Source organism: Temnothorax longispinosus, chromosome 4, assembly GCF_030848805.1.
Source record: "Temnothorax longispinosus isolate EJ_2023e chromosome 4, Tlon_JGU_v1, whole genome shotgun sequence".
Classification (NCBI taxonomy): domain Eukaryota; kingdom Metazoa; phylum Arthropoda; class Insecta; order Hymenoptera; family Formicidae; genus Temnothorax; species Temnothorax longispinosus.
This window is the reverse complement of record NC_092361.1, coordinates 3,543,607-3,556,609: the sequence shown is the minus strand read 5'-3', so window position 1 is coordinate 3,556,609 and position 13,003 is coordinate 3,543,607. Positions and strand designations below refer to the sequence as shown.

Here is a 13,003-nt window from a genome sequence, read left to right as displayed (position 1 = left end):
TTATAAAGAAAGAGAAAGAAGGAAGAAGAGAGAATAACAGTAATAACTTGGTTCTACCGAGTGATTGAGATTCTCGATCGTTGTTTATCTGGTTTGATCGTTCCTTCCAGCCGATCCGGCCTTACGGGAGGCTGTCACGGGCATATCGCCGCCGGAAGCTGAGAAGCATCAGCTCTACATCGATGTGCAACCGATAATGGGCACGGCCATGAAGGCGCGAGCGAGGGTGCAGATAAATCTCGCGGTCAGCCAAGTGCGAGACATCAAGCAGGTTGCTTCGTTCCCCGACATAATTTTCCCCATTATGTGGTTTGAGGATGTAAGTATATGATACTTTTTTAATTATCCCCGGCGTCAATTGTCCGCAGACAATATATCTGATAGTTCTGATAGCCATTGATCTCGTGATATTAATTATGTAATAACACAATATAATATATTATTACATATCACGCTGTTCATATATCGTGCAAACATCGTCTTAACTTAATACATAATTTATGCGATATATCCATAATGGTAATTATAATTGATATATCCTTGACGCGATGTATCTCTCGCAATTGTTAAAATTTTTGATTGCTATCTATCATTATCCACGATAGGCTGTAAAAAAAAAAACGCGTTGCATGAGTATCGAGTTTGCAGTCAATTTCTTGCAAAATTTTAATTCATGTTGAATAGTTACGTATGAATCATTGCGTGTTTTGTGTAAATTATTATGCAGCAGCCGTAGTTAAATGTTAAACGAGCGCGGCTATGACGTGGATTAAATTGCAGATCCTAATAGGATGCGAGAGCTAACGCAAAAAGTAGAGACGACCGCTTTTTCATGGCTGTTAATCATTGTTCTAAAAAACTACTAAGAATATTGCTTGTTAAACCTGCCAACGTAGCATAAATTTTGTTAATTATCTTAATGAGAGAGAGAGAGTCTTGATGCAAACGAGGGTCGTACGTTTCTGGCATGTTGACGAACATAAAACATATAAGAATAAAATAATACAGAAATATATTTAAAAATATATCGGAAGTGTCTCGTTGTGACAGTGCGCGCGCGACATTCCGTCATATTGGCTTACAAGTTGGAAGGATAGGAGCGAGAAGAAAAAAGAAGACAAAAAAATGGCAAGAAGCGAGCATTCAAAATGGAAATGATACGATACCGGTCACCTCCAAAACGAGATTCGCACACATAAAAATTTTGATTACGGAGAAACGGGAGATCGGGATCGGCAAGCTTTATGAGAGACATTAATTATTTATTCATCAGCAGCGCTCGGATTGAGAACCTTCCAAATCTTGAATAATTTAATGAGCCACCTCGATCAAATTAGTGTGACGCGACGATTCGAGGAATTTATTTATGCGAACGGAATCAAATTAAGTCCCTCTCAAGGATACCCCGGCCGCGGAGGAATTCGCGCACAATGCGCCTTGATTCGTTCCCCCTTATCCTACGTTACTGGACAACGCGGGACACCGCGGGACACCGCGTCGCTTACAAATCGTCGTCATCATCGTCGGAGCCGGTCGCGCAGGTGAAATTTTCATCTCTACCTCCGCCCGGTGACGACAATGACGAGGGAACGTGCCTGCCGTTCGGCCGTCTCGCACGGACGGCCGCTCGGCAACGACGTGCGTACCGCGTTTGAATACCGCGCACGTAGAGGAGCCGTATTGCCGCGCGCTTTTCGCTCATGATTCATATTAATGGAACTCGTCTCGACGCCACTAAAACATCGTCCTCGCGTCGCGATGTCCTTTGACGGGAGGAACAAAAAAAGAAGGAGAAAAACTCTCCGACTCCGAGAATCTCCTTTGTACTTGAGACAGCACGTACGTCGAGAGTGCAAGAAACTTTGATTTCACCATTTCAGGAAGATGTTTGCTGAAGAAAACGCGAAAATAAAGATCGAGCTGCTTAATTGTATTCGAAATTGCATCTCCGCCGACGACTCGTCTCAAATTAAATCGCCGAACCGGATGTGCTCTAAACTCTCGCTTAAAAACTTCTTTGTAACAATATATTGCAACCAATATTTTACTTTTAATTTTATCTTAAAGTTTTTAATTTAATTTGTTATCTTTTTTTTAAAATTACTTTTTAAGCGAGAGAAACAATGGAATTAGCACGCGATTACATCTAATCCTTATTAATCGTGGGCATTAGTATTATTACGTATATAAGTAGAGTGTAGAGTGATCTAGGCTAATTTAGTTTGTCCTTAGTGAACTAATTATATGCAATTAATGTGTTGGTCTTGTAATTCTCTAAGGACAAAAACTAATTATAGGTATATTTTCATATGTGTGCAAACTTATTTTCTGCTGATTCGCATTTATCCACCATGAACAAAGATTTCATAATAATAACTTACAATTAGACGAAAGGATAATGATAAAAAAACCTTTAAAATGGAGATAAAACAAGTTATGCAGAATTATTATTCATCAGCATTATTGTAAAGTATATAGAACTAATAAAGACTGAAATGCCTAAGGGCTGGTTGTTCCAGCCTGTTGGTAAACTACCTAATAGTTAAATCATATGTATGTCTTTGTTTATCCTTTACATTGGACAAAGATAGACATGTGATTTAACTATCAGGTAGCTTACCAATAGGTTGGAACAACCGGCCCTTAGTGTTGCAACGCACAGAGACACATGACTCAAGAAAAAAAAAACTTTTTTATGGAAATGTTTACTTTTAACGACGATAAGAGGAAACTTTTCAGAATAATTTAACAAGCCATTTAATTAAAGATTGGTGAATCGAGAGGAGGAATTTCTCTTTCTCGATACGTAGGCGGTCCAGTATTGATAATATGCTTTCTCTTTTATCGCGCAGTGCGTCGACGAGCTACCCCAGGAGATGCGCTCCCTGCTGAAGCTGGTGGTGGAGCTGCCGCCGGTTGCCCACGCCGCGGTGTCCGGCGCCCTGGCCGCGATCGGCGCGATCGTCCTGCTCGGCGCGCTCATGTGCCTGGCGCGCGCCGCCAAGCGCCAGGAGAAGCTTCATCTGAGCAACCCGCTGCCGGCGAACGCGACGAGCACCAAGAACGGCCAGCTGAACCCTGCCTTCAGCAAGTAGAGAGTCCAGCCGGTCCAGCGAGTGTGGGAATTGAGACGAGTGCGCGAGTGCTCGGAGTTCCGCCCCGCGAGAACGAGCCGCGCGACGAGTGTACCCTCTCGCGAGAGGACTTGGACGATAATCTTACTTATTTCATAGGCGACGGGCATGTGCTTTATATCTCGATTAGGATTTCCACGTTCGAACCTCGCGAGTCTCGCGAGAGAGAAGAAGGAAGAGAGGGAGGAAGGGAGGGAGGGAGGGAGGCTCCTCCGACGCGAAGCGAATTTTATCCCATCGCGCGGGCAGCCGATAGTTTTATTTATGTTACGTTACGTGTATTTTTTCTCGGGATGGTATTTTGTCAGACGGTGTCAAGTCGCGCGAGTACAAATCAATCGCGAACAACGGTCGGCGACGAATTCGAGATCCGTGGGGCAGGTGGTTCGATATCGTCTTCTTCTTGCTCGAGATGTAATCGTGACGAATCGACCAGTCTTTCCTCCGCGAAGGAGCAAGCTGACGCTCCTTCGCATTGAGAAAAAATGCCTAAAAAATATACGAACGAATTTTAAATCGACGTCTTTTCGGCGAAAACACTACGCTTCGTCGCGGTTTCTTAAATTGAATTCTTATAACCGAGAAATTGATCGAAAAATAAAGTCTCGTTGTCTGTTTATATTTACTTGATATTAGTTTTGTGGAAAGGGTAATACTAAACCTGTCGTCGACGAATGTTTTTCCTACAATATTTTTCTACGATACCGAGCGGAAATAGGAAATTGGAGTCAAGTCATTGTGTTACGAGGAACTCGGCGATTGAAATTTACAATGACGCAACGTCGTTTCTTTTTATCAGGATTATTAATATTAATAACGAGACTTCTTGCTGCACACGATCGAATCGATCCTCATCAGGATCGCCGTTTAATCGCGCGAGGCAATTATCGTCGCGAGCACTGACGTAAGGATCAAAGATAAAAATTGATATTCCGTCCATGGCGTTGTCCCGAGGCCAAGCTTCGTTCACGACTTCAATTTGGATTGCACGAGCGTGTTTGCAACGAGTAAGTAGTTTGTGTAATCGAGACGCAGCAACAGCGGAACGACAGAAATCTTCTTTTCTGTACATATAGAATCTGGCCGTCGTTGTCGTCTACGAATTGTAATTACCAAGAATGTACTATTTCTCGTTATTCGTTTGTACATTTATTATTATTATAAATAATGTTATTAGACGTAGATTATAATTAGATCTAATAAATAAATTACTTTTGTATGATAAAAATCAAAAGATACCAAATTGCGCGCGCGCGCGCGTGAGAAATCAGGTTATTGGTGTCAGCGTAATCGTTATTATATGTATAGTTGTACAACTATATTCTTTCTCAAGTTTTACTAACTCTCAAAAATCACGCGCGTATGTAAAACTCTATAAGAAAGCTAGAGTCACAATCAATTAGCTTGTTGCAAAAGATTTGTCGTTTTCATCAAGCTTTGTATTAAATAAAATTATAAAACTAAAATTCCTTAAAAAGAAAATCAAAAACTCTTCTTGGAATTTCGTGGCGGTAGTTTCGCTTCGATTTTGTTGAAATTCTGTCTCGACAAATATATATCTTTTGCACCAATCTGATATTTTGATTTAAATTCCAAATATGAAAGAAAAAGAGAGACAGGAATAGGAACTCTCCACTTATTGCTCACATCTTATTCTTACGTATCTCTTCTCTTTTGTCTTGGGAATTTCCAAGTGTTTTCAAATTTTCTTTCGCCTTTTCGTTCTTCTTGCAAGGAACGAGGAGGATTAGGGACTCGTTCGAGAGATGAATGCAGGAGGAGTGAGGAAAATATATAATAGAATTAATTTTGTGACGATTAGACGTTGAATTTGGTGTTCCACGACCATTCCACTCCCACACGCCATTGCACTCGCGCGCGATACTGTGTTGCGACACAGATGTTATTACATGCGATATTATTACTACGCGTTTATCGGCCACATGCACTACGATGAACGACGTATATGTATGCGTGTATGTGAAGACGGCTCCTGCGCTGATATGAAAACGAGTTTTTTTTTTCGACGAATTAAGAGCTCACTTCGCTTCTCGGGTTATCAAAATGTTAACTTGCACGATAGAGCATGTGTAGACGAATTAGCGATAAATTAAGCGCGACGAGGCGCGATTTACATGAATTATTACGATTCCAAAAAGGATAGATAATTATAATTCCAGACTGCGGCGTGAGATAAAAGATCGCGAGGCATTTGCGAAGGTAAGTAGTGGAGGTCCGTCGTAAGAGGATAGCTGTAAATGCCAAAAATAAAAATCTACCGTACGCTATATTATAATAAAACTTTTTTTTTTCAACCAATGTAGTAAAATAGAAAATACGGCGCGCGCCGTATAGTTTTTTACATATGTACAATATCATTCAATATCAGACACACAGATTTCGACAGAGATCTTCTCCGTTCTTTTAGACTTAGGACGAATATAAAAAGATACGCGGCGCATACCGATGAATACCGCGAGTCTTGCGGGCCCCGATGAGATAAAACTTACATTCTACGTTAAAGCAACACCTATATCGAATCTCGCCGTCGAGACAACGAGCTCGTTAATTGAACGGTTGTATGTAATACGTACTGCCGTCGCGTGTGTGCGTCACCTATTAATTAAGTACAGGTCGTTCATTACGGCGTAACGCACCGTCGCGGTCGGCGACACCGCCAGGTAATAATACGACGAGATGCGAATGCCGCAACCGTCGACGGATCGCAATCGCCGCCGGCATAATTGTACGTTATTTTCCGATGCACTAAAGTCTCAATCACAGCTTCGGCCGCGTTGCGGACGTGTTTTCTCTGTCACGTTCTCACGGTGCACAACAGCGGTATGTCAATTTATCGTATAAGGAACTAATGGCCCATCGACGTTCTCGTAGACTTTGCGGCTCGCCGTATCGATTGTTTCGTAATTTTAAATAACACGATAATAACACGATGGATCGCGTACGAATAAAAGAGATCTTCAAATGCTCGCTAATTCGTTTTTAATTCTTCCTTTATCTAAAAAAAATACATTTTTTTCACGAGCGGATATTAACATTTTTATCCATATTTTTGAGAATATTATCATTCGACAAACAAAAGTAAAAGCATCGTCCCTATTTATTCGTAAGATCCAAAGTATAATAAAATCGCTTGGTAAATGCTTTGTTAAAGCGCAATATGTCGTTAATAAATTATTTCAAAACAGACGAGCAATATTTCCTTCAAGCAGTATAATTTTTGTCTCCAAGAAACGTGGCAAATTGTCATTATCACGCTGAAATTGTTCGCAATGACGGATTCCCTCCGCGCGCATCGAAACCAGTTTGCCAGTAACGTACATTATTCCAATTGCACAACAATTATTAACGTTACCGAGCTCTATTTGACGATACAAATTCGTTCTCCCGTGCAACTCTACGAGAGACTAACGATTCGCATCTTCTGTCTCAAGTCGAATGTCGACTGATCGAGCACGAAAAACCCCTCGAGGCGTTTAAAAAGTTCAAAACGTCTAAAAAATTAGACCTTTCAGTATTCCCTTACATCCGCATTACCTCGGAATTCTTTTTTTCTTTCCCTAGGTGGATCAAGGATCTCCGCTCATTCGTTCCTCCTCTCCGAGCGGTTTCCGTTCCGATCAGACCTCGAGAAGGTTGTTCTGAATGAAAGAGTTTCTCTGGAGAACCACGTCTTGTTCCACGCGATATTTCCAGAGGCAGGCAATCATAGCGGTCAAGGAGAGTATCATTGCTATCAGACTGCCCCATTGCGCGGCCATCTCCACGTTGGCAGCTGTGAAATGCGCGCTCTGAAGGACCTCCAATACCTGTTCCGGAACCTCGTCTGTTCCAACCTCGAGCCAGATAAGCGGAAGAATCGTGCCGTCTTTCAGTTTCCCGAGGAACGGTACGCCGATCGCCCTTCGCACCTCCAGGTTCACTTGCAGCCTCGACCAGCCGGCCATGGCGACCGCCAGGCGCTGAAAACAGAAATTTAATTTGATTTTTATTCGCTCTCGGATCATAAAATTAGCAAAAGATGGGAGATGACGTTGCTTCCAAATTTCTTTACATGAATTCTAATTAAAACTGAAAGCCACTAGCAGAGTTCTAATTACAATAATTTAGATGTAACGATTTATTATCTAGCGTAATAAATATTTAATAATAATAATTAAAATTTTAGTATCGACGTACCGGATGTAGGTCTACGAAACTCTCGTGATCTTCCTGCCGTGGATTCAAGCCATCTATTTGCTCCAGCAGGGACTTGTCGGCGCCATAAAAATGCGGGAACGACGAGAGCAAGGGCGAGCCAAAGCTGCACGCGGACATGTTGAAGAGTCCCGTGGGCGGGCAGACTCTCGTGCCGTGTACTTTTTGGCAGAAGCACTCGTTTTGCTTGTTCGAAAAGTTATATGCATCCGGGGTGAATTTGTATCTGAGATAAAATAAAATCGTACGTGTTAGACATAATCTTCAATCAGTTCTCTATCTTCCAACAGAAAACTGATCGGAAGGATTTGTTGTTAACGCAAGAAACGAACGATTCGAAATTTAAGAAAATATATTATTATTAAATAATAGCAAAAAATCAAATTTTAGAATATATTTTTTGAAATTCTTTCGAGGACGATTGGAAATATTCAGGAATAGTTTTATCTTTCTTTAAAGATCGACACGTTTGAAATTGAATCGTGGCACATCATGCGGAAGGTTTACATTTTTTTTGTTTACCTTAGGGAAGGCATGCCGTAAGTGATCACTTGTTCGGTGAAATGGAAGGGTAGCTGCCTGCAAATGTCCTTAGAATACACGTAGATAGGTTTGCTTGTGTCCTCTATCACGTTGGGCGGAAATGTGGTGCCGTCGGAGCCCCTGACCTTATCGCATCGCTCGTCATCCCAAATGTGCCGGTCGTCCATCCCGTTCACTCGTTCGATCATGCCGAGATTTTCCATGCCTTTCGATCCCGTGTGCATCGTGATGCGATCCACATCGATACCATTTTTCTAGAAGAAAAACGCGCGTTTTACATTAATCGTGACTGAATAACCGTGTGTTATCTCGTCAGAGTTTCCCGTTTCCCGAAAGAAATTATCTCGCTTTTTGACGCGGCGATAAAATTATCTTTCGTGGTATTCACTTAGCTTTCATGAAAATGTAAGGCCTACAGCTACAAAATAAATATTTGAAGTATATTTCTTAAAGAAGTAAAATTTTTCATAAATTTTTCATTTTTATAAGACGTCTTATGTCTCGATTTTAGACATCGCGTGTTGCCCGGGACAAAACCCTACGCGATTAAACGTACCATGGCCATTAAGCCGAACTTTTCGAAGGGTATCTTCCGCTGGAGCATCATCAGCGGCCTGGCCATTTCGAAGAGCTGAGTGTCGTATCCCCAGAGGAAACCGTCGGCGGTCACGTTGACGAACGTCGACTCCCCCAGACTCGACAGCACCGTGTGAACGAAGAATCGCACCGCGAAGCCGAGGTCCCGGACGTACGCAGTGGTGAACATCAACGGCACGTTCGGCACCACGATGGCGTCGTTGCCGGGTCGGCCGCCCACCCACTCGAAGGACCTCTTGTCCTGGTAGGTGACCGTGCCGTTATCGTGCAACGCCACGTTCTCGCGACTCAGGGTCTCGTGGTACTCGTAGGGACCGAGCTCCTCGACGCGCAGCTTGCTCGCCACCCCCGCCTGGAACTCGTCCACGTTCGTGTAATTGAAGATGCGGATGTTGTACTTGATCCTGGTGGGCGGACGCTGCCACCAGTCGAAGGCGCGGGTGCCGTTGCGCAGTTCCATCTGCGACAGCACGTAGTCGTTGAACGCGTCCGTGTACCAGAACGCGTAGAAGACGGCGGAGCTCATCGCGAAGACGCCGCAGTAGATCCAGGCGCTCCAGAAGCGAAGACGATGGCTGCGCCCGCAACGTCCGATCGCCTTCTTCTCTATGTCCAGCTCGGTCATCGAGATCGTCATGCCGATTGCCAGGGTAACCGGGTGAAAGAAACGATTAATCGCTCTCGACGCTAATTGCCGACGCTAATTCTCAATCCTCATCGAGGATCAGAGAAGACGATTTAATCTTGATTAAATTTCTAGGATCTCGAGATTGAGGATCTGGAAAGTTCTGTCTCTCCGAAACCGGAGTTGTTGATCTGAGCACTCTCCGTCGAAGACAAACGGCTGGACCGTCTCCGACGCGTTTGAATGGAAATCTCAATCGCGACGCAAACAGATAAGCCAACGGGGAGCGTCACCGTCGACGTACGACGTTTTCGACGAACTGGCCGGTTGAGCCACGCCGACCGCGTACAAAAATCTCCCCGCCTTTTTTAAAATCCGACGATAACCTTGCCATGCGGTGATGACCTCTTGATGGCCAACACCTCCGATATACAGCTCGCGGGGAGTTCGGAGACGAGCGCGCGCACTTAGGGCCTCCCTATCTCTGTTCTCGCCCCTCTTCAAGTATTCATCCGTCCGAGGAAATACCTGAGGATCTATCGCGTTTATCTCTCAACAAACGGAACTCTCCGAGACGCTTCCGAAAGATCATTCCTCTTCGGACGTATATCTCGCACGTCGTCTATATGATACTCTAAATACTCTAAATCTTATCGGAAAAGTGTCATGCGAGTTGACATTTTATTTCGGGTCAATTGCTGAACAGCACAACATTTCGAAAGAGCCTGAAGAGTGTTTGGAAGGAGGGAAGAAAATGAAAAATTGGAATCAGAAAAAATACTAAAATGACTATCAAGGTCATCGCTGACTCGACTATCGCGGGTTGATTTACCCTCCAACCGCGGTATCCAGAACTGCGAGAGGCAGACAAAGAAACGAAGAAAAAAAAGAGAGAGAGAGAACTAAAGAGGGGAGGAAGATTTATCTTGGCACCCGCACCCGCGAGTGTGGACACAGCGCGTGTCATCCGATTCATTATCGCTCGAGTAAAAATTGAAGGCTATACTCCGACTGGGGGGATCGTACGACACATTTTATCGGCGCCAGACGAGAAAAAACATGATTCTAGATATCTTCCCATCCAAGGGAAGTCGAGGGGACGTGTGAGCTTGTGGCTCAAGGCTTAACGGTTGCACGTACACATAAGGGGAAGCGAATTGGATGAAAAATCCGGGGAGTCACAACAACAAACGTCACGTTCATGAACTTTTATTCGGCCGAGTGTTTTTGCATTTCATTCTATTGACCGGTATTCATAGTCGGATATCTTATATTTAAGATTGTCTTAAGTTTATCTTTAGACTCGCTGTACGACTCGATTCATTGGCTACGAGGTATCTAAAGATGAACTTGAGACGATCTTATAAGATCCGACTATAAATACCGGTCTAAGGGCCGCTTCGACCAAGCTCCGATTAACTCATTGATTAGTCCATTGGAAATGACCATTCGCATTTGCTCGTGAAGTAGATTGACAAATGCGATTGGTCATTTCTAATGGACTAATCAACGATTAAGTGAATCGGAGCTTGGTCGAAGTGGCCCTAAGACTTAAAGAAGTATATTTCTCTTTTTTGCACTGTAAAGCTTCCCGGCAATAAAAATTTCCTAATAATAACAATCGTGCATGTCGGTTGATTATATAATAAGAAAAAAGAAGACGGCTCCTTCCATCAATTATATCATAACTCGTATCGCGCTGTATGTTGTGTAATTATGTAGCGATTAGCGTCGTAATAACAGCGTGAGAAACCTCGGTCTAATTTTATGTAAATGAAATAATTGTTTTGTCTATCTTTGAAGTAGAATCATGCGCGAGACGCGTGAAAGAATAAGCTCCGAAAGGGTGAGATTCCATGGAGGCAACCCGAAGATGTCACAAAGTTGAGCGAATTTTGCTCGATATGTAATATTAGCGAAAAAAAATCTCAAGACCTTTACAATTAAGATATAACAATTTTCTTGTAAGATCTAAGCGAGAATCAGCCATGAATATAAAATAAAGCTTGTCATAATATAGATAATAAGACTTATATAAGCCACTGTGTGCATTCGCATGTCAAGATGATTGATGATTTCTGAGAAATCTATTCAATGTTTATAGCTTGCTCGATTATGTTTTCACGGCGCGCCTCGATTAATAAATTCAAATTTAACAAAAAATAAATAAAATTGAATAACAGAAAAAAAAATTAGCGTTACTACATATATTAATGATTGCCAAACATATTTAGTTCCGAGAATATATTCTTTTTTCTAAGACATTTGCATGATTGCATATTTCCGAAATTTATTCAAATTTGTCTGTGTGAGTTTCTGTATATATACAATATATAATTAAAAAATGCTAAAGAAATGTTTATTATATCGATCTGTAAATATTTCAATGTCTAAGACTGAATATATTGTTTAATTTCATACTATTCCAGAGAGTTTGTCGTAATTTATTTTTACAATACTGACATATATATATATATATATAACATTTGGCATAAGTAAATAATTCTATAAAATAATATTTCAATAATTAAATAAAAAATGCAACTGTGTATTATTTCTTATAAACGTCTCATGTAAATGTCCTTTCTCTCGCGAATGCCCAACTCGGTCGCGCGTGAAAAGGAACGGATCTCCTTAAAAGCGGAGGTCTTCCATACACATCCCCTTTTAAGGCTTCCTGTAGTTCGCAAACAGTAATGCCATGCGATTTTGTGTACGTACAAGTATGTATTTACATGTTTTTTTCCGACGCGTGCTAATTGCCCGACGGCCCCGACGCGTGACATCAAACACACTTCTATTCGCGTTTTCTATCATAAAGTATTGTTGTGTTATGACTAGCGGTTGGCCTCTTCACCCGCGTCATATCCCCGGCATCCCCCTGCGCCACGTAAATCCCTATTACGTTGTCCTTAACGGCGCGCCGCGCGTCATACGATGATAAGCGAGCCGCTCGCTTTTCTTATCTGGTCGCGTGCACGCGATTACGCAAGGGTGGCGAGATCTCGGTCGGGCCCGCCCGGGCCTTAATAACGTCCGATAAAATGTGCGCGCCGATTCGTCTATATACAACAATAAAATGCAAAAAAATATCACGTTACGATAACGCTGGACGGCGACCGCGACGGCGCGGCGGCGACGGATTCGACAGTTTGTCGAGGCTCAATCGAATGTCGTAATGCCCGTGATAAGCCCGAAGCGCGACGATAATAAGCTCGACGTGAGGATTTACGAGGGACCAGATACATCAACGATTTTTAACGATATGCAGTTTTCTGCAAATTCGTAAAAATATCCCCCGCAATATTTTCCCCCGAGATAAGAAAGACGTAGATAAGATTGACGATGGGATTTACGTACTGCGATTTTTCTTGCAAGCTCGTCAAAATCTTTCCTCTATTTTTCGTCTGACGCGGAACGCGGAACGCAAAAATAATCAATATAGTAACATCGACCGTGCACTCTTGCAACATTTCTTGTATTCTGTCTTGTCGCATCTCTTTTCTAGAAAAAAAGATAACTGATAGCTTCAGAAAAGATGCCTAAATAGCATATCTTGTCACGTATAAAATATTGTCAACGTCTCTCGTTGGATTTTTAAATAATCTAAATTATGGCAGACAGGCAGACACATCACGATAAGAATTAATTAAATTCGAAGTTTTAAAATTCGAAGTTTTTGATGAGCTCAAAGGTGAATGGTCTGACCAGGGTCACTGTTATGGCGGCAGAAACTTCGATACTTCCAGTCGGGTCGTCCCGTTCCTTCCACAACAAATCACTTAAATTAACGATTTCGTCTCTTCGTCGCTTAAAAGAAAAAAAATTATCCGCGTAATTTACGATCGATCGCTACACTTCCATGTCACGTGGGAAAGAAGTGAATCAC

General features: G+C 42.4%; 2 protein-coding genes across 2 annotated transcripts in view; one reads left to right on the top strand and one right to left on the bottom strand.

The window, feature by feature from the left end:
- Emp (epithelial membrane protein) overlaps positions 1 to 4,955 on the top strand; it is a 31,439-nt gene extending 26,484 nt beyond the window's left edge. The window contains exons 5-6 of the mRNA XM_071775030.1: positions 111 to 319; positions 2,853 to 4,955. Of these exons, the coding sequence (XP_071631131.1) occupies positions 111 to 319; positions 2,853 to 3,095 (452 nt within the window). The 3' untranslated portion in view covers positions 3,096 to 4,955. The remainder of the gene's footprint in view (positions 1 to 110; positions 320 to 2,852) is intronic.
- Positions 4,956 to 5,402: 447 nt separating this feature from the next.
- Positions 5,403 to 9,872, bottom strand: LOC139811026 (lysosome membrane protein 2). The gene is made up of 4 exons (XM_071775031.1): positions 8,449 to 9,872; positions 7,872 to 8,146; positions 7,332 to 7,575; positions 5,403 to 7,114 (listed from the first exon to the last, which is right to left on the bottom strand). The coding sequence occupies exons 1-4, from the start codon at positions 9,124 to 9,126 to the stop codon at positions 6,773 to 6,775; spliced, it is 1,539 nt and encodes a 512-aa protein (XP_071631132.1). The 5' UTR covers positions 9,127 to 9,872; the 3' UTR covers positions 5,403 to 6,772.
- Between the last annotated feature and the right edge of the window lie 3,131 nt (positions 9,873 to 13,003).

Bases quoted from the DNA above. Each gene is read 5' to 3' on its own strand.
- LOC139811026 (XM_071775031.1), bottom strand. From the start codon at position 9,126: ATGACGATCTCGATGACCGAGCTGGACATAGAGAAGAAGGCGATCGGA. The intron at 7,576-7,871 runs GTAAACAAAAAA...ATTTTATCTCAG, and splicing joins TACGGCATGCCTTCCCTAAG to ATACAAATTCACCCCGGATG. The intron at 7,115-7,331 runs GTACGTCGATAC...TTCTGTTTTCAG, and splicing joins GTTTCGTAGACCTACATCCG to CGCCTGGCGGTCGCCATGGC.